The sequence below is a fragment of the Strix aluco genome, chromosome 10 (assembly GCF_031877795.1).
Source record: "Strix aluco isolate bStrAlu1 chromosome 10, bStrAlu1.hap1, whole genome shotgun sequence".
In the NCBI taxonomy this organism is placed as follows: domain Eukaryota; kingdom Metazoa; phylum Chordata; class Aves; order Strigiformes; family Strigidae; genus Strix; species Strix aluco.
Window position 1 is genome coordinate 9,944,094 of NC_133940.1, and position 27,087 is coordinate 9,971,180.

Below are 27,087 nucleotides of genomic sequence, written 5' to 3' on the forward strand. Positions count from 1 at the left end.
TTATAAGCATTCCAGAAGGCGTTTATGACAGAGAGATCAAAGGAGATGCTGAATGCTGAACAGCCTCTTTCCTATCAAATAAATCCTTGAGGAAACAAAGACTCAAGAATACGAGGCACTGCATTCAGTTAGCCTCTTCATAGCCTCTAGAAGACAGCCTTGGCAATCAGCCAAGAGAAAAAGGTGAAATTTTTGCCTGGAGCTTTTAAAGATCAATTTCCTCCATGCTACAAAAATTATCTCAAATCAAGCTTATGCTCCAGTTTTCGGGACACCCACTTTGCACAGTGAGATGGATCAGCATAGGAAAGTGCACGTCCCTCATCCGGATCTCTAGGCCACCACCCTGCAGCCAGCCTCCCCCCAGAACACATTCAAGATACTGCAGGACCTCAGAGAAAGCCTATTTCTCCTGAGCACCAAGTTTCAGAAAAAACCCAGAATGCAGGATGGTTTAGTATTCAGATTACCTTCTGCAGTAAAAGGTGACTGACAGGTTAAATTTTTACTCTATCTTAATAAAGCACATTAGAGGACTTTGTTCTGACAAAATGTGGTTGATTGCCTTCCTCTCAGGGAACCCTACAAGCTACCTATCAATGAACTCATTAATGCAATGACAGTTAAGCAAAGTTAAGTTTACCCTCTGCAACTCCATGGAACAGGATTTCAGAGTCAATCATAAAGCAATAACAGCGCCAGCAAGATTTCTATTCAATTTTCATATCCCTTGAGCATATCAGAAACTCGACAAACAAAGCTCCCTTTGCTCTCCATGCAATGAGCCAAGCGAACTGCACTTCAAGGTCCACGTTCAGGGAACATGCTGAATAGCGTGGGATCCCACAAACAACTTTGCTGAAACAGGGTACGACCCAACATGACAGCAGGAACTGGGATCTGACCCTGCACAGCCGCTCCCATTGTACTCTCCTAGAGTGCAGTGTTTCTAGGATGAAATCCCCAGGGTTTTTTGCCAGCCCCTAGCTGGTATGTCCCTAGCTAGACTATGACTGGTTTAGGTAGGCATAAAAGAATAGCACAAACAGCAGTTTCCATTAGGACTCTTGTTACTGCCTCCACTGATAACAGTGAGGGGAGGAGTTTACAAAGTTAATGAATATTTTTTACTCTTGTAAATTACTCCTGTAATTTTCACGGAAGGAGGGAGAGTTTAAGAAAGTTTAAGGTCCTTTCCAAGGATCATAAATAATACAGCAATAGTAGCCATCAGGAAGTCTGGATAAGCAACTAGATAATATTTAATAACAATAAAATACTCTCCCAGGATCAAGTAGGGGGTCGTAATTCCCCATAGCAACAGACAACATTCAGCTCCTACCCTTGACGAGATATCCAGAGCAAACAACCGTTCACATAAAGAAATCTATTCACAGCTTTCACACTTTGCATTCAGATGACACCCCCTCACCGCCCTCTGTCCCCACCTTGGCTTCTCCAAGAAGGCTTGCCAGAAGACAGGTCCCAATGTGCTGAACTCTTTTTACCTACGGTCTGCTTTGAGAAGCCTCTGTCTGACAGCGATTCTGAAGGATTTCTGCTATTCAGCAGTGCCTGAAGCATTATGTGCTGCCCTCCTAGTGAGTGTGTGTGTAACACTAATGGAAAGCAGCTGGTGGGCTGAAGCCGACTTAAAAAAAAAAGTAACAGGAGGAAATGCCTTTCATACAGTCACACAGGCTCAGCCTGTAATTGTGTGAGAAGCCAAAAGGCTAAGAAGGGGGAAGGGCAGATGAGACAAAAACATTCATAAGCTACTACAGAAACGAGTGGAAATGCACTCCCTTACCAGTCCAGGAACTGAGAGAGTAAATGCCTCTGTTCCCTGCACGCTGTCCCATCTCCCTCTCAGCAGTCATGCCATTTGCTAAATCACTGCAGAACTGTCTCCCTGCACATGAGGACATGACTGCAGCACACATACACAGACCTGTGTTACCTTAAACCTGAGGCAGGTACCATAGCTGAACAGCTCTTAGTTTGTACTCCGCTCGAGAGGCCAAACTGAAGTCCAAGCTACCACACCTTTGCAGCACCTGGTATCCATGCCAGACAGATTAACCTGTTTTGGACATGCCACTTCAGGCTGCCCTCACACACCTAATTACTCTGCAGTGCTTATTAGCATGACTTTGCATAGCTGCTGTCAGTGAGAGGATCTCCACTGCAAGTTTGTATCTGCTCAGACAATAAAGCAAATATCTACCTGTTTGCCTAAAGCTAAGTAAAATGTTTCTGAATAGCCCATCCCTGATAATAATTTATCACATAGTTTTTCCGGTGCATTTTCTGATCTGCACCAATCAGGAGAAATGTGACGGAATTTTGCTCAAATCAAGACTGGCACTAACATAGTCATGATCTAAGCACACGCAAGAGCTCAGCCAATATTTTGGGCCCAGACTGCCTCCATTTTAAAGGAATTTACATTAAATGACTCAGTTGAATTGCACCGTTTGGCATTAGCATAGGAATAAGTCAGTGCTTTTCTCATGTAGTAATTCTTTTTCTTCACACTACCACGCTGGGGAAATTTCAGGAAACAGCTGGAATGAGGATCTTCTTCCACTCTTCCTAAAAAGAAGTAAATGAAGCAGCAGAGTCATCCAGCAACCGTGCTAAGGAGCCAGCGGTAGAAGAGAGACACTCTCAGATCTACTTGACATGGATATATTTGGAGTAGTTGGAAGGAGGGGGAACACGCATTTAAAAATCAACAAGGATGTAACCAAAGCCTGCCTTTGCCAGTTAGGGAGCTACACCCAGTAAGCATTACTGCCTTTAGAAACAGTTTCAAGAGCAAAGCAACAGGAAATGTCAAGCGACTATCACTAAACAGCAGACACACCCCATGCGAGCAGAGTCAAGATGTCAGAGTCAAGTATGGGAATTAAAGTAAAGCTTACTGTCTCTGCCTCTCCATGTGGCAAATTCAACAAATACACGTAATCTTCCATCCCACACCTGGGTGATGAGCATATCTGGTCACTGTTTTCTAGCTCGTGTGTGTGCTTTTTGCTCCCTCTCCAAACTCCTAATTAATTTTATTCCACCTGTGGCCTCCCAGCAAAAAGTTAGATGACTGATATCTGACCTGTGGTGTGCAGAGCCCTGGGAGTCCACGGGCTGCTTCGTGGGGATCAACAAAAGGTAGCTAAGGAAAGTTTACCGTCAGCTGGCTTCAACATGCTCTACAAGGGCTTGAAAAACTGCATGTCTGAGAAAACTCCATGGAAATTGCCAATATCTGCAAACTGTGAAGGTGACAATTATTAGTTTAGACAGTAAAATCTTTGAGACAGAGCTCATCTTTTAAACATATCCTAGCAGACGGAAACTACTGGGCTGGGACTTGGGAGAATTGGCTGATTTTCCTGGCTCTATCACTGGAGAACTGGGCAAATTAATGGATTGCTGACACTGGCTGAGTTATTTATCGCTCAGCCTTCAGTTTCTTTACCTGTGGAATGGCGATGGTCACACTGAATGCCTGGAAAGCTTAACGAGCACTATGGAGGAGCCAGGCACCTCCTCCGCTATGGGAGACCAGCGTGCTGGAATCATACCAATTGACACTGCTATCAAGTACTACCACTACACAAAAGATAAATAACAAAACCCATAAAATTTCGCAAGAGTAGCCTGCATATCTGCCATGCCCTTGTATTTGAGTCTCACGCTGATTTCCAAGATCTTATTCTCACAAAATGTGAAGAATCATTACATCCTGGGCCTGAAAGACAGACTCTGGAGACATTTTTACCAAATTAAGCTGTCTGAATATTGCAGGGGAAATGAAGCTGAAACAATAGCAAACTGAATGCCAGAACTGAAACATGGGACTTTAGGCTATGTCTAAAGCTTTCTTTTTTTTAAGGTTTTTCCAAAACAGATATTTATCCCTTAATTTGTGGGTTAAAGAGCAGCTTAAGGATGAGAAAAAATAAAAAAAAATTCTTCAGATAGATCAAACCTCCCAGGACACATTTCTTCCAAGAAGAGATAATACAGATATTTAATGCCCAAGAATTCAAAGCGCACTGAAAAAAAGGAGAGGCTAACAGAAATTTCCAGGGCAAACTGTGTCACAAATTTTCACTCTGAAGATCAAACTGTCATAAAAACAGTCAGCCATCTTTGGCTATAAGAGAGCAAATAAAACGCAGGCTTTGTGGTCTCAGAGGCTGCCTTTGGCAGGAAGCTCAGGAAATCTCTCTCCATGTGAAGTCCCAAAACCTAGTTGGGCAACATCTACAGCCTGTACACACACAAAAATAAAAACAAGGCCAGCTCCTTCCTATGTTGAAACATACTGTGTCTGTCTGGCTAAACCTCCTGAGATCCCACTGCCTGTGGGTATTTCTGGAATTCAGACCCCATTTTGGCTCCTGATCAAGGAAGGCCTGGGGTGACTTCCACGCTTACAGAAGGAGCTCTTCTGGAGCTGTGTCTGAAGTTTGAGGGTCTCCCTTCTTTTGCTCTAAAGGAAACCTCCTGCTGTCCCTGCTCATCTCTCCTGGCTGCTCTCTCTGCAGCCTCAAGTTAGGCAGCTTCTGAAGTACACTTGGTCTTGAAGCACATGGAGAACTGCTAGATCCAAGGGAGACCATGCATGTGTCTAAAGCAGTCCCTGAGCCATTTCTGTCCCAAGGGCATGTACTGACTAAACTAAAACCACTAAAAAGGGATCCTACTTCTCTGGGATTCCAGACATAAATACCTCTCTAAAATAGGATCATCTGAAATAAGATTATCTGAGCTAATACTGTTTTGCCGCAATAGAGTATCAGCTGTATTCAACTGTGTTTTGAAGAAGATGGTATGGTAGCATCAGGGAGCAGAGAGGGTACATGACAGTAGAAGAACCCAGGAGGATGACAACAAGGACTGCAAGATGGGGTACTGACAAGTAGGCAATGGCAAGGGTGGGGTAGGGAATCAGATGGGGATAGACATTCTGTAAGGTCTTCACAGGCCAAGGCTGCAAGAAAGGAAGCAACAAGACAATTTGCATTTCTTGAAGGAAAGGAATGAAATTTCAACTTCTGGAACATTCTTTTCACTAAACTGAGATGATGAAAAGCAGTATGACTGCTAGAGTGAACCAGCAAACAATTCCTTTGCACCTCTGTCAAATCTGTATTTTCCCACAAACACAGATAGCTTGATGATTAACACGATGTCTGCATCATAATTCTGAGCTAGAGTATTCAAATACATCCCATTTGCATCCGAACTACTGTGTGGATCAGAACTGCGTTGTTAGATGAGTGATACTTACAAGCCCTGGCAAAAGCACACAGTTACATATTTCTGAGAATGAATAAGCATAAATGAATTCATCATGAATGTAAGTCAAACATTTAGTTCGCTAATTAGCACCAGATCCTTGAAACTCAGAGGCCAAAAGAAACAACCACCACAAAAATTTGAAGCTGGAATGCCGCCTTAGCTCTGGCTGGATGGTTAAAGAGCAAAATCAGGAGGCTTTGTCTGCACAGCCAAGTTACCCTGCTCTGACTGAGAGTGCTACAGTCCTCTCTTAACAGTCACAAAGATACCAACGTGCTATAGCATGGTGACAGGGTACCATAGACCACAGAGTACCTTGGCACCCGTATACCTGTATGAATGCAGCAACACACACTGGATTAATGACACAGTTAAAAAATTAATTATGATGTGTGTGGCCCAGGTCTTAGCTTTTTCATGTACATCATGTTGGAAATGTTGAGCTGTTAGCACAGCCTGGACTGTTACGAACAGTGACAGCTCAGCATCTGCAAGCAAGATCAGCCAGGCTATCAACTGACTGACATTTTTTTGTTGTTTAAACAGTGACTCCCACAATGGAGCCATGGAGGGCCACCTGCTATCTTGATACAAATAATTATGAATAATATAACAAGATAAAAAAATCTGCAGTTAGGATTTGTTGTATTCAAAATACTGCTTAAAACTCCTTGATCATAATAGTTTTACCAACCTTGAAACTACCACAGATTTAATGCAGAACTGTAAGCTTGGATCACATTAGAGCAGAGCAACTTGTGCACAACTGTTTTCCTACAGCAGCAATCCTTAGGAGAAATTAGGGGGGGGGGGGGGGGGGGAGAAAAAAATCAACTTTGGCTTTACCTTGTTTTTTTTTTCCTGTTTCCCCACAGACAGACTTATCTCACATTTTCCCAAGTTTGGCTGGTAATCAGCTCTAGGTAGGTTATCTACTGGAAGTACAGCTTGGACCTACTACATTTTTGTCCCACATACCTACAGCCAGATTTCAGCTTCTAAAGCCAATTCTAGGCCTTCACATCACAGCTATTAAACTTTCTAGATCTCTGTACGAGGAGGAAATGACAAATTAATCTCTCCAGCTGGCTGTAAGGATACAAAGCCAGACACTTTAAGCAGCAGAAGTTTCTGTATAAGAAGAGAACACAAAGCAAAATTATGACATTTTCATGGCTCAGTCTGGCAAAATAATGTAGACAAAAAATCTGACAGCCAAATGGTGCAGAAGAGTGAGAATCACATTCAGCAGATTGTCCCAAACCAAGAAGCTTTTGCTCCAGTGCAAGAGGACAGGCAGCATCAGAGGTGCACATCTGTCAAATACTCAGCACCTTGGTGATAGGGAAGGGGCTGTTCTGCTGAAACCAAACAAACAGGCATGCTTGCTTGGATTCCTCTGCCTACAGCCGGCAAATGCACCACATCACCGTGGCTGCTAAAACAAACACCATCCAGAGAGAAGCACGAACATAACGAGGAGGACTGGGAGACGTGGAGTGACTCACTGGCATATTAAACCAGAACTGAACTCCTTGTACAGAGATGAGTCAAATGGAATGAATCAACAGAGAGAAATAGTTGATCTTTTTGTTAATAATACAGCACCATTGTACTAACTGTGCTCAAGTGCCTGCAGTGCCATGGTTCTGCCACCTCCTGACTGCTTTTGTTCACCCTCTCTACTATTCTTGAGTAGCAAAACAGGACTTAAGCCTCCACACACTTAATACCAGGCATAGCACTAAACAATCCCTGTGGTCTGAAGACAAAATGCTCACAAATGTCCAAATACTGTGTATAATTGCCATGTACAGGAACATGCTGATAGGTTGTGTATTGGAAGATTCCCCTGAGAGACTCACAATGCCAGGGAGTCCTGTCACCTCAGCTCACCCTCTCTGACTTGGCCCCAACTGGGAGAGCTCTCCACTTTCCAAAAAAGCACATCCCTTCTTCTGTTCAGTGCTTTGCCTCTTGCACCCTCTGTAAGCTGTTTATTGAAACTCAGTATTGTCACCCTTGTGCGGATCCAGGGATTGTCTCTGCACTGGTGAACTTGTTTTGTTGGGCTGGAACAACCTTTCATCCTCAGATGTTCTCATCTCAAAAAAAACACTGAAAAACTGTTAATGAGTGATTCTTGCCCTCATTGGGAAATACTGTGTTAAAGTTGCATACAATAAAGACAGGTAAATGAACATATTTCAGGATACCAAAGTATTCATGAGAAGTATTTCACCTCACCAGAATTCATTGGTCACACAGACAGACCCCCAGGTCACCACAGGACCGTGGCACTAGTTCCTCCACAGCTCCCAGGCAGCACGCACTGACTCCAAGGCCGCATGGCCTCCTGAGAGCTGCCAGCCCCGCTGAGCCTATGGACCACTGCTGAGCCAGGCCGAGCCCAGCTATGCTGGGAGATGCCACAGGCAGGGATGACCAGGGAACTCAGTGTCTTCCTTTAAACAGCCTCTGAGCCCTGGAGAGATGCCCCATGTCTAAAATTGTGCCAAAGGGCAAAGCGTCATGTACTGTGGACAGTCAGTAAACACTCAGGCCCTGCAGCGATTACATGACTCCAAAAAGTGAGAGAGGACACAGGAGGCGAACGAGCTGCTGACAGAGAAGAGCCAACAGTTTTAAACTGCCCCATTCCCCACAGTGCCAAGTTGCTACTTCAGTAGCAGTTGGTGGAGCTTTAAACCACTTCCAATTCACTTGCTAGTGTCCAAGCTAAAACAGCAGCTGCTTGCTGTGGATAGGGAACCAAAGGCTCTAAAGACCCCACACATATAAAAGCTGTAAAAAGCGTATTACACATCAAGGATGACAGAACCTCTGGCACTCCTTCCACTGTCCCCTGTGTTGTGTCCCATCAAGAGAGCTTGGGGCAAAGGTGCGGGAGGCAGTGGACAGACATCTCAGCTTAGCTGGTTATCCATCAAGTGGACAGCACTACACCATCTTTGCTATAATCCCAGCAAACACCAAAATCTCTTCCTGACACTCATCTGAATAGGCAATGATGCAAGCTACAGCAACAGAGCAACAGCACTTAACCCAGAAAACACATTTTACTCAATTTCATGGTCATACCATCATTTTACATTTGCAATGCCTTTCATCTCAAACAATCTAAAAATATATTGAAAATTATACTGATGCATCCCTTGATCAACTTACTTTACCCAAATGCTGAACTTCTTTGCTGGATAAGAGTGCACATCAGCATTTTTTGACAATTTCAGACTGTAAGAAAAGAACACAATACCCCACTGAAAGTACAGAGCTTGGCATATCAGAAGACATTTAAACTGAAATATGTCCATATTCTGGGATTGCTTGTGAAAGGCGCCATTAAATCCTGACTGACCACATTAAGTACAGATCAGCTAAATACATTTCCTTATAGGCTGTTATAGAAACCAGTTCTGAGCTGGCATGCAAAGCCTTCAGCCAAGTATTTTATATAGCTTCTAACACACTATATTTGTCCTTGGAAATTGGCAGTTTGCATTGACCATCAGTGAACCTTACTATTCAAGCAACCACATTTTCAGCTCATAACTATGCATTTGGCTAGTACCAAAAATTGAGAGATGTAGGGAAAGATTCCTCCACAAGCTTTAAAAAACTCTGTCTTATCTGTGCAGGTCTAATATTTTTTTCTGACACCATATTAGGACCAAGCACAACAAAACTTTGCAATAAGGGTGATGAGCTATAAACTTACTGGAAGAACAGTTTAAGATTATTCAGGATACAGATGCTGGTTAAAGAGAAATATGAAAGCAATCTACAACTTTTATTTCAGCGGAATAGCAGCCAAGATTGGGGCTGTGATGAGGAATTAGCTGGATTTGGCTTTGGGCTTTTTTTTTAATGTGACATCTCATAAAAAGAACATTAACAAAGCACAGGGACAGGACTCTGCACAAAGATCAGATTCAGCCATACATTATCACAGTGGACCAAGGTAGAGCCTTTGCTTCCCTTTGCAAAATGGGGGGGCGACAGCAGCACAGGACAGCACTACCCAAAGCAGCTTTTAAAAGAGTCCAGGTGCTTCACCTGGACCCAGCAGCTCAAAGCCCTGGATGGAGCCCTTTCCCAGTGTCAGTGGCAGGTTTTATGGCCTGCACTGAGCTCTATGCCACTTTGGCTAAATCCCTACTGGTACCCAAGCCAATTGTTTAAAACAAAAAAGTCATTTCATTCCAAAATAGCTTTCATTCAGAAAGCAGACCAACTCCTACAGGTCAAATGACCACGTGAGGAGTGGGGAAGCCATTCCAATGACCCATTTGTCCAGAAAGACAAACACTTCAAGTCAAACTCCAAACAAATTTCATCCAAATTAATCTCAGGCTAAAACCATCACTGCTACTGCAATTGGTGTCTTACATTCATTTTAACTGCCAATAATCACAACCAAAGCAGCATATAAAATTTGTGAAGACTGCAAAGTATTAATAGTTGCACAAATCCACTTGGGAACATATCACAGGACTGAAATAACAGGTTGAGGAATATAATCTGTATATATATCAAGTGTAGAGACCTAAATGAAGAGTAACAAGAAAGAAGAATTTGTTGAAGAAAAAATCCCTGTTCCTCATGAATCAGGTAGAGATCCACCAGTAAAGAAGAGATTGTATGCCACATGAATGAAGCTTCGCCTGCTCAGCCTTTATAGCCTCTCTCAGACTTCCAAGTTTGTTTTAACTGCATTAGATGCTGGAGGAGTTGAGGGGAAAACAACTTAGCACAAATCAAACAATGTAAACTAATTTTTTTTTTGTCAATTCAAGTGCCAATCCTCCTACCTTCATCAGGTCTCACTCTTAGCCATTTTGCTAGTTCTCATCGCATCCTCCCCCTTTATCTAAGGCAGACTTACTTTCCAAATAAGTCAATATGGGATGCAAATGCTAACTGAAATCCAACAGGAATTGCGTCCCTTTGCAAATGCACATTTCCACCAGAGTAATGCAAGATAAACTGTTGGTATGGGGGATACAACTTTTAGGAGAGGGAAAAGGAGAAAGAGTGAATTGCCAGCTTCACTTTTGAACTATTTTTTTTAACTCTCTGCTAACCAGGACTTACCCATACATTTAACTGTCAGCATTCACATCTTAAGCCTCAAGATACAACTTTGCTTGCCTTTCACTGTGCATTTTCACTTTCTTTAATCCCATACTGTATGCAAGAATAGAGCCCTCTACAGTCTGCTGATGCAAAACATTATCAAAAACCACTGCTCAGCTTTTGCAGCAGAAAATTTTGTTCCATTCCTTAGCAGGGAGAATGTAAAAGGAAAGACAGAATGTATCTTCATGGTGGTTTAAAGCACAAATACTAACGTGCATTGTCCCATTCTCTTCTCCTTTTATGTCTACTCCAACAGAAGTATGTCAGTGAAGCAATTAAAAAATATTTATTTTAAATACAACTAAATCTCTCAACAGGGAGTGATTACAGAAACAAACCTCAGGTTGCTTATACAAAAACTGAGCACATTAAGTTTTCAAAGAGCATTTACTGCCAGATTTCTAGCTGGTTTTTTTAAAAGCCAATGTGCATTTCTGTATTTCTCATTTTTATGTGTTAGTATATAAACAATATAGCTAATCAATACAGAAGAGGACATTTTCCCTCTTGCTATAATTAGACAGGAAATGGTTCTTAATTCCTTATTCAATATTTCATGTTTATACCTCTGAAGGAAAAAAAATGACCAATTTTCACTGATCTGGTATGTCTGCCAGGATTGATTTTTTGCACTTTTGTACTCAGAATGGTACTTCAGTCTCAAGGCATGATCATTTTGTTCTGTGCTGCTGCTGAAATACAACAAAGACAGAATTTCAAAGTACTCACTAGACTCTGCTCACTTTGGAAAGGTGGAGGGGAGGGCTCAGCATGGCACTTACTTTTTACTTTTCAGGCAACCGTAGAATCCAGCCATGGTCCTTCCCGGGAGGCGTGTGAGCATTTAATTCATCCTTGTGTGTGGATGCCAGCACAAAGATTCTGCAGCTTCGTATTCTGCTCACCAAATGCCCACACACGCACACAAGAAAGCCAGCATGCTGATGCAATTACTAGCCAGATAAAGTTCCTGATCTGAGGCCCTCAGACTCCGCTGAAATGGGTCCAAGGAGGGCTGTGCCTGTTCCATAAATGGTTATGAATTGTTAACTCCCCCTTTTCCTGTCTCCTTCCAGCTCTTGGTAAGCACAGCATCCTAAGTGTAAAATACCATATGGCATTTGATTCTGTCTCCCTGTGGGACTAATGAGAGGCTTGGTTGTAATTAGGATGTGAAGAAGCCCTGAGGAGATTAATTGTTATTGTTATTTTTTAGACAGAGAAAGACTACAGAAAATATTTGCAACATCTTTGAACCAACCATTAAAAATTGTAGTCATTCTCCAGCACATAAGGGGTGCACGGGACCTTCTAGAACAGGCATTATCCCATCTCACTGTAAACCACAATCTATTCTAACAAGCTATTCTGCACATTAACAGGAAAAAAAAAAAATACACCCCTGCAATACTGCAAGGTCAGGCAAAAAGCTCTGGAGTTTAAAGTAGCCAGCACACCCATATGAGAAAAATACTGTCTCATGATGCTCTCTGACCATACACTAACACTTGTTACTCACTACCACAACTAAGGAGGCCCTCACTGGGTGTGGAAGGAGGAAAATGGCTATGGTTTAATGCCGGGGAACATAAACCTCAAGCGGTTTCATTCACAGGCGTGACCCAAGCCCTGGGGACAACATAGCTGCACACATTTCTGACATTATATTGCATTAGACTCATATAGAAATTAATCCACATCATGGCTGTTAGTGACCTCTGTCGAGGTAAAAGCAGAGTGGTGAGGCAAGACATTGCTTGTGCTACCTGCACACAACTAGAGAGTATCAGCAGCCACTAGCAAAGTGTTAGCCTATTCCTGGAGTCCCATGTCTTGGTAAGAATGTCAGCTCTTGATTAAAAAAAAATGCATGCATATTTAAACGTAGTAAGTTCATAACTCTCATAATTGCAAAGGAAAGATTTACACTCATTCCTAAAAGATCAGAAAAAAACACATTTACTTGTATTTCTCAGCTAGTACATAATATTTGAATACTTGGGTCTGGCAAGCCAGTAAGAGAGAGTATTACAGGAGTATTTCTACACGAGTTCCTCTTAAAGGTGTTCAGTAGCAAGACCAGATCGAAGGTAGAGAAGTTCTTCTGGAATAGTAGGAAGAAAATATTTTATTTTAACACCTTTCCCATAAGAGAGACATGAAGTTTGAGAAATGTACCTTGGGTGAGAAGTCCCATAACTGACCCCCCTACAGCAGTTTCATAATGGTGCAGAACTTTGAAATCTGTGAACAGACACCTCCATTTCTCTATTTTCTATAAAGTCCCCTACACAAAGGAAAGCCATGACACAAATAATAAATGAAAGCAAGTGCAAGGGCCATCACAAACAGGAACCAAATCATATTCTAGGCTAGTTTCCCACTTAGCAGGAAAAAGAAAGCCTCTACAAGCAGCCAACTCCATGCCATTCACAGAAGAACTGCAAATCAAACCTGACCTCAAGCAGATACACTTTCTCGCTCTTGGGAAAAGACAAAGAAGCAAAAATACAGTAACACTAGTTGAAGTTTTACCCAAATGAGTTTTGCTATTGTTCTGAACTACTGCATTTGTCACGATGACTTTGCGCTGAACTCCTAATCCTAACAGAAAAAGGCTAGCTAGAGAGCATTAGGGTCGACCCATCAGAGAAAGCCCACAGGAAAAAAAATAGTCAAAATCAAGGCTCTGGTTATTGGGTAACAACCACCAAGAAGGAATTCCTAGAGATTACTGGAGAAACCTTCTGACTGGCTTAATGTACAAAACCTTGGACGTAGGAGTGCATCTGAAATCTGCCTGGCATTTCTTTCAGAAAATGCTGCCAATGGAAACATTTATAGTAAGAAATGAAGGAGACCTCATGAGAAATTCGCATTTGTATTTAAAAGCAAGAAAGATCAAATGGCCTTCCAGTGGGAAGGCCCAATCCCTAAAGCCAGTGGAGTGCTGTAATCCTGATGGCTTTGGAAGAATTTCATCACTTTAACTGGTATAGAATACGGCTCACAAGCTTCAAAAGATCAGATTTTTTGCTAACATGAAGCAGATTCCCTGTCTGCAAATCTCCTTAGATGGTCTGTCTTCAGAACACGCTTCCTTTCATTATTCTTTTTTCTTTCATGTATTTTTGTCTTGAAGTTACTTACTTGAACATGCAAATCTTCATCTGTTGGGTTCCATTTAGGTCAAACATAGTCCTGTTCCCAGGAACTGGCAGTTTAGCAACACACATTGCACCATCTAGAAACCCCCTTACTTTCCAAGAAGCACAGACTAGTAAACAGTCATTAAAAATAATTACTCCACCTCAGGATTTAATCCTTTTTGATTCTCTATCTTCGTATCAGTCTCCAAGCCACTTCATGGTAGCATTTATTATTCACTGCTCTGTCTCTTTATCACTAGCACAGCTCCAAATAGTTACACACTGAGCTTTTTGAGTACAGATCTGAAATCTTAGATGTTGATAAACATCGTGGCTCTATGTCCACAGGTAAATCAGTGCAAGTAAGCAGTTATGTACCGTACCACAGGTCTGACAGCCAGTCACTGCACTGACATTAGCTCTTCACTTGTCAAGTGCTAAAGCTGATCTACTGCCAGTTAATTAATTAAAGCTGTTTTCAGCTTGGAAAGTGGATGAACACCAAATAACCACAGAATACAGACCTTGGCAAAGTAAAGATGGTTCTTTAAAGATAGAGAAGACAGCAAGTTTAAACACCTGGAAGTTGAATCAGATCTGAACTTCCTCTAAAGTTTGTGGCTTGGCTTGATTGAAATCATGGCCAGTCTAGGCCCACTTTCCTTTGAAAATTATGGCCTTCTGAACTGACGTCAAACTCACTGTCACCGCTTACCCTCAACAGCCCAGCATTGCACACCACATACCCCACTGTGATCACTGCACATCCAAATCCGCCTCGCTTCATCTTCTGAGTCTGCAGGCAGAACAAGCAGTCCAGGTGGCAAGCTGCCCTCCCGCAGTGGCACTGGCAGCGATGCAGAGGTAGCAGCAGAGCTCCCAGCACCTGGTAAACTTCCCAACAAGTTTCTTAACTTCTCCAAAGGGAATAAGGGAGGCAAGTCTGAGCAAGGCCCAGCAACCCAACCATTGAGAAATGCTTGCACCAAAATATAGCTTCTAAAATCAGCAAGTTACTTGTTTCACAGGCACTTTCACCTGTGTCATTGCAAAAAAGGCCTCTTCAACATAAGCAACCAACAGCAGCTAGTAATCCAATGGGGAAAACTCAAGCGAGCTAAAAAACACTGGCATGTTTCCACAGTCACTTCCTACACATATACACGTACACAGGGTACACGCCAGCAGCCAGACAGCAGAGGTGTTAGGAGCTACACACACAACCAGCAATTCAAAATATGTTTCATGTCCAACAGATCTACTGCTTTTCTTGCAGCCGCTTGCAGCTAGATCTCTAAGGCTAACCATGTCCTTGCCTCCCCGGCTCACTGATAGTGAACACTTCACACTTCGCAAAATATCCATTCAAAGCTGGCTTGCATGCAATCAGGACACATACACAGTGCAAAGCAGCAGGGATGGGCCAGATGTCACACAGTTAGGAAATCCCATGAGTCACAAACTGTGTTTAAACCTGGATGTTTGATTTATAAATTTTAATTTATTTTCAGAAAGGGACAAAAGTTTCATGCGAATTTGTCACCAATCAAATGTAGGGGTAGGAGTAGAAATCCTACAGCAAACTGATAGACCGTAAAATTTCAGATTTCCTGTATATTTTGATGTCTCCGAACTGACTTCTTGTTAACAAGGCAGCCTTTGGTCTCTCACTTCTAGCCTTTAGCCTCTACCAAAATCCAGTCTCTCTCTCTCATAGTCACCATAACAAAGTCATATTTTGACTGCATTCTTCTGGTAAGTTTTCCTGTTGCAAAAAACTTACCAGGTCTATCAGGTGAGAATTCACTGAAGAAGCTTTGCAGCTCCCCCTATCACCACTGCAATGGGGTGAGCGGTCACGTACTGATCTATATGTACTTGGATTTTATATAATAAAGATTCTGTGTATTTCTACCCTAGCAACATTTTGCACTTTTCAATTATTTTGCCTCTCTCCACCTTTCCCATCTACTGTCAGCCTGAGCACCACATGCCCTCCTGCATGCCGTAATGCAGTTGAAGCCATGCAGCTACACAGACCCTCCCCTCCTTTTAGGGCAGGGCTGCATACCCTCAAACAACTGATACTGTCTAGTTTAACTCTTTAACGTTGCCTGTTTAACTCTGAAAAAGTAACCCTGTCAGTGTCTGGACATCAAATGAGGTATCTGGGGCAAATCCAGCAGAATCCAAGCCTAGCTTCCAGTTCCCGTGTCTTTACTATTGAGCAATAAAGACTAGGTTAATTGAGAACCTTCAGACTAGATTTTATGCTACACTTGATCTTGCCCAAGTATTTCTAAAAATGTGCCATTCCAGCTGAATTGCATGTAAAGCACTCCTTCCATTACAACCTGGAATAAACCCTGCACAGAAATCTAACCATAACATTGCAAGTCACTCTTCCCATACCACAATTCTCTCTGCATCTGGCATGTGGATTGTTTACCTGTGTGCTAATATAAATGTGATTCTCATGAATCACCTTCCTGAAGCAGAAATGGATTCAGCTTTCTTAAAAGTGAGATCTCCCAGGCTGGCAAATGGGCCTGTCTTGGAAATTTTCAGTGAAAACTCTTCAATACTAAAGAAACAACTAAACATGCATCACTGTTAAAAGCTGCAGTATCGGAGCTTTAAACAAACAGGGTTGGAACCAAACACAGTACACTGCAGAAAACAAAGAAGTGGAGATAAGAGGATTTCTTCCTTGCAGAGTTTATACATCCATCTGTGATTAATATTAGGAGAAAAATGAGGGTCAAAGACTATCTCTGAAACTGAAAGCAGAGTGTAGTCAGGGGCCTCTAACAATATACTTTATCAGTTTTTTATTCATGCATATAATCCTGAAGAATTTGCCATGATACTTGCTCTGGAGTCTAATTACTGTATGTTGCTCTAATTATGCCTATTTTTACACTTTGTGTACAATGTGTGGGATTTGGGGGATTTTTGTTGTTGTTATTCCCTGCTAGAGGACTTCCTGCAAGCTCCTTCAATAAAAAGAGTATTTCAAAGAAAGCAGCCATACATATAATCTCTTTGATTCCAGTGTTTGGTAATTCTGAGTCTGAATTGTTTCTTGCAGTTTATCAGAGACACACTGTCTTCATGTCTGAAGGAGTGAAGATAAACTTTGGTATGGGGTATCCAGTGCATTACTGAATTCTAAAATATGGCCAAAAAGATACTGATATGTTAAATCTGTCCCTTGTGTCCCCACAGCCAAACGTGAACTCTTCCTGGATTATCTGGAGATGAAGGTCAGGCCATGTGTCATTCAAAAGGTAATTTCCCCTAGATTTGCGACAGGATCATGGATGTAACCTCAGACTTCAGTGTCAGAAAATATCAATTGCCAAACAAATAATACAGATAAAGAGACAGAAGTGTTTTTAGGACATTTTACAAATCTACAACAAATCATTTGCATATAAATATGTCATTTATTTATAGAGAAAGAAACAGCATCCCTGTATACATAGGCAATATAGCCAGGATGTGCTGGCTCTCACGTATCTGCTTTTTTCATCCAAAATCATAAATCTAAAATCTAAGATTTTAACGAGTCTGAATGAAAAGCAGATTATTTTTGACACAGTGGAAGAGCTTGGTATTTCCTGTGAAAATACTAGTACGGTCAATATTTTATATACTGGGAAACTGTGGTTCTTTTGTCTAAGAGGGGGTAGTGCAGAAGCTGAACAAAGGAGCTCTATTTCTACACATTCTGACTTAAGAAAATACCATGTTAAAAAATATTAAGTTCCAACAACACAACTTTTCCTTCTCAGTGTCCAGGCAGGCACCAATATACAAGACCATCTGGAAAGAAATGTGAGAACACAGTATGTAGCTACAGGCACATGGACCAGTGCCTAGTCTAGATGTCGAACATCAGAGGTAACAGTTACTGAGTCTAAACAAATATCCTGAGACGATGTGAATAATGAATTGAGTTTTCTACACCCCATTCTTCCCAAATTCCCTCTAGGGATAGATCCAGTCAATGTCCTTGCAACACTCTTGCCAAGCTCCCTTGGAGACAGATCAGACCAACATTGCCACTAATGCTTGTGCTGTGAATAGCAAACAAGTTTAATGACTTCCCATGTATATTAGTTTTGCACTAATGTAGGCCCACCTCTTCCACAGAATTGCTCCCAATTTGTTTGTACGGGTATAAGCAAGAGGAGAAACAGGGCCTCGCACATCTGGAATAATATTCCTAAAACCATCAACATGCTGAATTTCAACTGTGACTGAAATCAAAATTCAAAAGTGAAGGTCATCTCTGATACCATCTCACTGGCTGTCAGCTGAAGTAATAATACGGGAAATCACAGAAGAGCAGCTCTGGGGAAAAGGCTGTCTGACTCCAGTGCCTGCAAACACAAGGCTAAAGATAAAGTGACCATTAACCTTCAGAGAAGGGCAGTGAGGTCCCACAATGTCCTGCCTGCAGGCTTTATTGCTCCAAGGGGAAATGAACAGAAAAATAAAAATCAAAACTGCATACTCTTGACATTTAACTCAAATTAGTAGGCAATGGCACCACTGCACTTTCTTTGTTTAGCTTTCCTCTGTATAAACGCATGAATACAGTACCTGGTTCTACAAACTGCAAAGTAAGTAGTAAGCATTGAGTAATAATAAACTTATTCCTACTACTTGATATCTCCAAGATTAAACACAAGCACCAGACCTGTGTCCCTCTGCACAGACTATAATATTACTCCGTACAGCAGATACAACTGGGGGAACAGAGGCAGAGTAATTCAGTGACTATTTCAGAATCCATAAACTGCAACTGAAAAGTTCCTGGTGCCTGGAATTGTGTTTTAGAGTCTTTCCCCATCCTCCCCTGCTCAATAAGGACAGCCAGAAAGACCCTACAATAATAGTCATCCTATAAATATCCAAGATAACTTAAGTTCACTAGCCAGCCTTCAGCCGTGGGAACTCTTACAGGATCACTGGCATCAAAATGCTGAGTTAAATTAGAAATCAATGACTGCACTATATGATTTGGCACAGATTGTCCAGAGTTTTAAAATCATCACATAATAAAAAATACCTCATACTGAGCCAATTTCACCAGAACAGACCCATAGCACAGCAGAGTCCTCACAGGGCAACCCAAAGCGTTACTCAGATTCAAGTTCTGGGAATCTTTAAATATCCCAGTGTGTTCCCAATTGTCTCTTAAATATGCTGGAGCTGTTCCCATCATAATGGGAAGGGAAAATATCTAATAAATATCCAGAGGCAGGAAATAAGCTAATTGCAGAAGAATTTTACCTAAAACTGTTGAATAAACTACAGTTCTGTGTCACTAAGTCATATAATCACATGCTTAAACTGGATCTTTCCCATTTCAAACAGTGCAACCACAGAGCTGGGCATACACTTAAGTAATGCACTGAGCTGATGGGCCTGTCTATCATCCCAGGATCAGCGGTATCTGAAAAAGCTACAGTTAAGAGTCATGACAAAGTTAAGTCCATTGCTTTAGTGTATTTCTGCTTTACCACGAAGCTTAGGGGATACCTACAGCTTTCCCAGGATAAATGCCACTCTTAGCCTCACCACTCCAGCCCCTACTGCTAGCCTTTAAACAGAACATCCTTGGGATCCACTGGTAGTGGCTTCAGGTGTTGAATCCTTGCTACTAAGCGGTTCCTTCCATCTAGATAGTTTCCATACAGTGGAATACCAGCCAACGCTGCAGGTCTGAACAGAAAGAGGAGCAGTTGTCACCATGCACCGTGTAGCTGAAAAGTCACCTACCCCTTCTACAGGTTTTATCAGCACCTACACAAGAACACAACCTCAGATCCTCTCATGAAACAGCTCCTTTGGATACAGCAGAGGCTGATATAACTGATACTGCCTGGCACAGTACTAATTGACTCCTCAAAGGACTCAATATATCACCCGGAGATAAGTTAGTGTGAAGTCTAAAGATTAGCTATGTTTGTTCTGTACTCAGAGAACTCCCTTTGGTCATGAAAATACTAAGCAAGCCCTCCATCTACTAAGGAGTATTTATACATTATGTGTATAAGACTAGACAGTATTTAAAAGCAACTAAAGGTTGATGAGCTAAGTTACAAGATGGATTTGCACTCCTTTCTTGATTATACAATACCTATATTGTAATATTTTCTCACTGTGGATGAAATTTAATATTTCACAAAGGCAACTGCAACCCAGTACAAATGCTAAATGCCAATAAGACTTCTGGATTTTCTTCCTAGTTTGTGCCAAGTTTTCTCACCATGAATTCATATGTAATTGCTAAATAGAATGGGATGCTGGTAAAAAACATCGAAAGGAAATGCCATTGAATGTTGCAGAATAATCACTGGTCATCAGTAAAAATGGTATTAGTGGTGATATGATCAAGCTTTTATTTTGATCAGAATCAGTTACAAAAACAGCAAATACACTACCTCTGAAGAGTCCCATGCACACTAGAAATGTAACACCCCTTCAACCAAAATGAAAACCTGTTCAAAATCTGAAATATTTTTCCTTTGGAGGAATGAGGGTACAGGACTGTGCTGAGCTGTGTAATGTACAGTAGAATAAAATTTAAGTTACACCCTATGACTGTTTTGATCCCTCTGTAACTGCAGAACAAAAAGCAGCGGCAATGGCCATAGCTTGAGGGCCAGCAGAACAGAAGAACAGTGATCACCAGAATCAGAGCATGTAAATTGCTTGTATTCCTTTTTTAACTCTAATCCAATCCACAAAAGTTGTGGTGGTATTGTTTATAACATAGTTTCCTCAGACTCATCACAATAATAATGGTTGGTTTGCTTCTTATGTTCCTCTTTCCTCTATTTAACATGATTTTACACTGCTTTGCATTAAAAAGATATTTAAAACCTTCTGCATAGCCTAGAAGCTTGACAAATCAACTAAAGCAAGAACTTCCGAGATAAACGATAGTCTTTCCTTGACTATCACTTTAAGCTGATTTATTGTAAGAACCTTAATATTTTAATGTATTTTCTTGTACAATAGGATACCATTTTTAATTATGGCAGAACCCACTGCTTTAGGCGTTTAACTCTCATTAAACCCACTCTTCAGTCAGCACAGTAGCAACAAAGTGATAATGTATGAAAGACAGATCCAAAAAAAGAAAATAAGGATTAAAAAAAATAAATGCTTAAAGAAGTACATGCTGGTAGTTAACAACAGGTATATAAACAGTCTAATGTTCTTCTGCTCACTGTGTTGCTCTTGAACTCTTAAGAGCATAAAACCATGTTGCATTGTGGTTTTGAGATTTACTCTGATGTGGAATAGCTGCATGCTATGTCTCTTTCAAAGGACCAAAATCTTTAAAAATTTAAAGCTTTATGCATCTGTAAATAAGGTCTTTCTTAATATATCTGCAAAGAAAGAATGAAGGACTTTGGAAAGAACTTTTTTTAGTATTGTACACAAAGCAATTCTGAAATGGCATCTCCAGCTGAGTTTACTCTCCTAATGCACAGAAGGTTTTCTATGCCCCATTCTCTGTAACATTGTGTTGACATCTCCCTTTTTTTAACTAAGGCTTAAAGAGTCAGTTACACAAATCCACATGCTCCCTATGAGGTGTAAAAACATTTGCTGGCAGACTTGAATATAACGTATAGATTTGAAAAAGCAACAAAATCAAGCAAGCACTGTTCATACACACTCCCTGCTTGTAGCATGTTCCTGGGAAATTATACTAACAGTCTATAGCTTAATTTATAGAGAAACTCTCAGACCATTTCTCAAATGTCACCCAGCCTACCTCCCCTGCTTTCTTCCCTTTGCCCTTTCACTTCCTCCTACTGCGATAATAAACTGTATCATGTAAGAAAACAGAGGGTAGATTCAGGAGAACTCAGAAATCTTGACACTGCTTTGGAAGAAAATAGGATGCAAGAATATGTCTTCTCTAAACCTTCCCCCTCCTCTCATCACCAGTGCTTAGGAATACATGAATAGTTTCTTGAACCACAGGGATAAAATTTATCCCAACATTGCAAGGAAGAGCCTTAAATCCCTGTTATGCAGCTGTAGTCATGTGCAGCAAGTCAGCAACAGGCCTGGGAAAAGATGCTGGTTTGCCAGGTACCATGATCCAGAGTGAGACAAATGTCCCCAGGTTGCATGGTAAGGGCTGCAGCTCCAACTCCACTAAGCTAGGAATCTTAAAAAAAAAAAGTCTTAGCACTCAAAAGCTGACTGGCAAAGAACCAGCCAAATTACAGCAGCATTAACCTGTGATGTGCTGGCAGGTATCCTTCCCGTGTAACCTAGTTGAATACAAAAATGGTCTCATAAAGTGTAAACTGGGAGAAAGGACACACTTGACTGCAAGCTACTGTAACATTTTCTGGCAAATTATAGCAATAATATTTAACAGACTTCAATGAATGATGGCAGCCTCTTCTTACTAGTAAATATCAATTAAATTTAAGAAATGAATGTTCAGCACAAAGGGCTGGAACAGCAGATGAAAAGCCAAAGAATGGTAGTGAAAGCAGGATAGGCTGTATAACTCCTTGACATACTATTTTGCTGAGGTTAGCTCTAGAGAGGGCGTCGAAGTTGTAAGCAAATAAGTATGTGCACTAACCTCCATTTTCTCCCACAGGCTTTTAAGCAGTAATTTAAAAAGAACCTGTGAAATAAGATCCTCATTACTTGCTACAGTTTTAAGAGCTTAGAGCAGTGCAGCCACCCCAAATTCAGCAAAACAATGCAGTGGCTTAAACAAGCAGGTATATTGGAAATAATATTTGGTGCTCTCCTAATTTTCAGTTTCTGAATCATTAAAGATCCTGCTTGCAAGCTTTGTGGCTGAGTATGTATTTTGGCAGTTTTATCTGCTTTTGGTTGGTCAGAAGAATGTTCAGAGTCTTGCATGACTGCTTGGCTGCGCGAGCTATGACCTGACGAGATCTCATGAGATTTATGGGGGAGAACTGCAATAGTCAGCAGGAGTGAGGGAGGAATAGTAGTTAAAATGATCCTTGCTAATAACATCAGCTGCAAATCTCAGTGTCTGCTGCTCGCCAAAGAGATAGTTTCAAGTTCTAACCTGTAGCACTCCTTCCATTGCACATATAAACTGTCAACTAAGATATGGAGATAAACCCCTCCAGATGGAGAAGAATTTATTTGGCTTTATGCTTAAACTGCACAATAGATTGACCTTAAACAGACAGAAGAATTGGCATAGAAACTCATCTGAGGGAATGATGAGGGGACAGGACTGCATTTCTACAAAAATTGATGTCAAGTATAAAACTTCATGCAATGTGTTTGAATTCATTTAGAAGAAACTGATGAAATCCAAATGGCATCTATGCTTGTGGCATTGGCATTCCTTTTGAAAGCTATTTTAAACTTTAAGACGATGTATATGTATCTGTGTGTGCATGACTCAACATGATGCTGGTGGCATTCCAATAAAGTCAAGCTACCAATTCTTGAGTTTGGGCCATATCCAGAATTCATTAAAATCAATGACAGTCCTTCCACTGAATTCAACTCTTCCTATCACAGCCTAAGCTTGCAGTCTGATGTACAACAGGGACTACAGTCACGCTGTTTTGTCCCCTGTTTGACCTACTGCACAGCTTGATCTTTATGTTACGTAACTAAAGATATTGAGACCAACCACACCACGTACACTGTCCACAGTACAAACATAAGGATTACTGAAAATCCCAGGGAAAATAAATAAATAAATATCTACTCTCCAGTTTGCTAAAGCAAAGTATACTTTCTTTTCATTCAGAGAGAGAGAGTTCATATAAATAAATAAATAAGAATGAATCTCTAACACAAACAGAATCAAATACAGCAACTATTCTGGTCAAAGTTGTAGTGGATTTTAGCAGAGATTAAGCAGTAACGATTAAAGATGTGTTTGTTGGTATTAAACATATTAGACTCTCTCCCATGTACACGAAGTATTGTTCACTGAGTGCCCATTTTCACAGCTGTTCAAAACTGAGTAACATCTTAGCCCTTCTCTTAATGCTTATGCATGATTCCAGTATTTGCACTTGCAGCTAGTGCTTTCTTGTGAAATGTTCTAAGTCATCATTGATCTCTAAATAAATTTATCCAGAATCTAAATAAATGGGCCTGTATTAAGCAGGTCTCTGGACCAAGTACAATTTCTCCTTTCTCCTTTGACTGTCATACATCTTCTGGTAAAAGAAAACATAGCTGTGCATTTGTCTGCAGCAAATTCTCTGACTGGTAAATTAAGACACATTTCAAGTGGAGACAAATATTAACTTTGAAACAGAAGCCAATGCCAGTAAAACTTCTTAAGTTGTAAATCTTAACTTTCGCTGGTTAAGTCTGCGCTTACTGGCTCCCAGGAAGACTAAAAAGAAGTCTGAAAGGGGATCTACTTCCCAAATGTGTGAATACATCCAAAAACCTGTGCTGTGGGTTCCAAAGGACAAAGAGTTTTGAGTCATCAAATCTGCACCGGGCATATCTCCTTCTTTGTGGTCAGAGGAATCTGTGACATTTCATTTTCAGAAAACTTCCATCAAGTCTTTGATGGAAACACAAGCAAACAGCTCAAGTGGAAAAGTCTTCCAACTCACAATGATCTAAAAAAAGAGGTGTTTACTTTTGGTTCATGTAAAATCCAAGTAACTTGGTTTTGCATAGTGGAAAAAGCATTTCTATACATACATAATCACATAAAGCTATATATATATATACACTAAACTTGAGTCAGTCATAAAGTCCAAAGTAAGAAGAAGTGCTTTGCACCTTCTTATACTATAGTAAGAACCAAGTCAACTTTGAATTTTGCAGCTATGGACCCAAATTCTCTGTTGGGCTGGACAGTTCTGGAATCCTTCCAAACCTCACATCGCTTCTGTGCAACTGGGCTGCATTTTTTTATGTGGGAGCTCAGTCTGGAGAACTGTAACTATGTTGATCTTGTGATAAATCATCTACTGATGTTCTTTAGAAACAGATGAGCAATTTCACTAAGTCAATGTAACTTTTCAGGTGCAATATTCTTCAGGAATTGGCCTGAAGCACTAGCAATGTCCAAACCATAACCAATCAATCAACCAAACAGTGCAAAAAGTGATTTCATGCCCATGAAACCACTGGTTTAATTTTTCATTGTATTTGTTTTATAACAGCAAGACAAATATATATTTGCATCTCTCACCTTATAATGCATCTGTAAAGGTACTGGAGTCCTAATTATCATTCATTATATTGTGTGAGAGAAAAAGAAATAGAAAACCCACGTTCATGAAGCTGTTAATAAAAAATAATGCCATCAAACTTGTCTGTTTTTTCAGAAGAACAACTCAAAGTGTAAAAGATCTACTGTGACTGTAATCCCAATAAACTCAGAATATGTGCACTAGGGTACCTCTGTCCAGTTCTCCAATCTGCTACACCAGGTCTGAAATTAATAAAACTCCATCCAAATCTGCATCAGACAAGCTCTGATGATTGCGTGGGTCTGAGGAGAGAGATCTCCGTAGGATGTGGTGCTAGGACACGGCACAATGGCTGGAAGGGGAAAGGGACATTTCAAATGACATTTCCAAGAAAGCAGTTGGACTAGACTATGGAAAAGATTGGAGGTGGCTTGCTGGGATTCTTGCGTACTCCATGCTCATATCCTGCCTGCAGCTGGTTACCTTGATGAAAGCACTTGCCCTCGCATGAGCCACTCCTACTTGCACAAGGATAGTGATTAAGACTTGACTCCTGCATACAGCTGTTTTTGTAAGATCTAGCTCTTCAGCTATGGAGTGTATCGGCAAAATAATCATGGAAGACATGACACAGTGGGTGTCTTTTCGTTCTACTACAGGTTATGGACCCTACACCGCTCCTCTCCCATCGGCACTGCACGCTCGCTCTGGGGTCCCCTGGCTTCGCCCAGTCCCCGAGACCCGTTAAGCCTTCGCACCCGGGAGACAGCCAGCAACCCCACTCACGGTAAGAGACACAAAATAAAGTCCAGCTCGTATTAATAACCGTGACTACGCCGGCTAGCTAACAGAGGTTAAAACATTGGCTTAGGGCATAAAACGTAGAGCTCTGGCGCTGACAGACGGCGAGCCTGTGGAGCAGGAGGAGGGTGCCGGTGCAGCCCCCGTTGGCGGGAGGGGCAAGCAGGCGGCAGCCAGCGGGTGAAGCACGGAACAAAGAGCGCACCGCTGCAGGCTCACGCCGCCGCAAGCACCCCTCGGCGTTACCCCGACACCGCCAGGCACGGCGGCTTCGCGGGTGCGAAGTCCGGCCCGAGCAGCTCCCACCGGCACCGGCCCCGCTACGCCGCTGCCGCGGGGCAGGGAGGGAGGGGCGGGCGCGGCGGCCGGGAGCCGTTCCCCCGCCGGGACAGCGGGTTGGGAGCGCGGTTACCGCCTCCCCCCGTCCCCTCCACCCGCCCCCACCCCGGTCCCCCGCCGCCACTCACCGGCCGCCGCCCGAGCGCCTCGCGCCGCTCCGCACCCGCCGCCCACCGGCAGCCAGCGCGCCCCGGGCACCGGGTCTCGTGCAGCAGGTAGCAGGCCCCACCCCCCGCGCACCGTGCTGGCGGCGCCGGCGGCGGCGGGGGGTCCCTGGCGGGAGCGGGCGGAGCGGCACGGGCGGCGCGAAGGGCCGGGGAAGGGCGGCGAGGGCCCGGCGGAGCCACCGCGCTGGGCCTGCCCGCCAGAGCCGCCCGCCCGCCGCCTCACGGAGCTGCCCTCGGCCGCGGGAACCGCGTGAAATAACCGGGCGGGGGTTGCCGGTGCAGGAGTTTCGGCTCTTTCTCTTGCCTTTGCGGGACGGGAACTCGGCGCTACCTCCAAGGCTTCCCCCGTGCTTTGGGGTCCGCGGAAGGTTCCAGCCTCGGGCCTGCGAGCCCTTCTGCTGTGCGGGCCAGCCCGCGGCGGGCGTGAGGGCAGCGGGCGGTTGGGTGGCCGAGGCCTGAGGCCCGGCTGCGGGGCAGGCCGACGCCTGCCTTCAGCGCGCTGCCCAGGCCCTTCGCGGCCTTCTCGGCCTACGGCATTCGCGCAACATCTTTCGAGCTGCGGGATGTTGGAGGGTCTGAAAGTTTTTCCCACTGAGGACGTTGCATAACTAGAACAGCTGGAAGTGCGTCAAGCTGGGAAATTAACGGCGTGCTCCCTTAACGTGTTGAAAACTGGATTCCACTGGTGCATTATTTAGCAATCTAACTTTGTATCAAACCAAGCATGACTGAACCGTCTTCAACTGCTTAATAAAATCAGAAAGCCAAAGATAAAAGGAACCATTTGTGGAACAGACAAATTTGGCTTGCAACTGGGAGTGTATCTAACTAGATACCTAGGTGATTTTGGAAAAAAAACCTTCTACGTGTCTTCCTACTGCGGCTTTCTTCTTTATACTCAGTCACCCCAATCTCGTCTGTCCCACTTTGGATTTGACC

General features: G+C 42.4%; 1 protein-coding gene across 5 annotated transcripts in view; it reads right to left on the reverse strand.

Moving 5' to 3' along the window:
* KIAA1210 (KIAA1210 ortholog) overlaps positions 1-11,424 on the reverse strand; it is a 44,796-nt gene extending 33,372 nt beyond the window's left edge. For 3 of the 5 annotated variants that reach the window (XM_074835180.1, XM_074835179.1, XM_074835177.1), the window contains exon 1: positions 11,256-11,424. Coding sequence is in view for 2 of the 5 variants with exons in the window: in XM_074835179.1 (XP_074691280.1) it covers positions 11,256-11,317 (62 nt within the window). In the remaining 3 variants the exon portion in view is untranslated. Of the gene's footprint in view, positions 1-1,448; positions 1,607-11,255 lie in introns of those variants that run through there. The other 2 variants (XM_074835181.1, XM_074835178.1) reach the window with 1 other exon arrangement.
* Between the last annotated feature and the right edge of the window lie 15,663 nt (positions 11,425-27,087).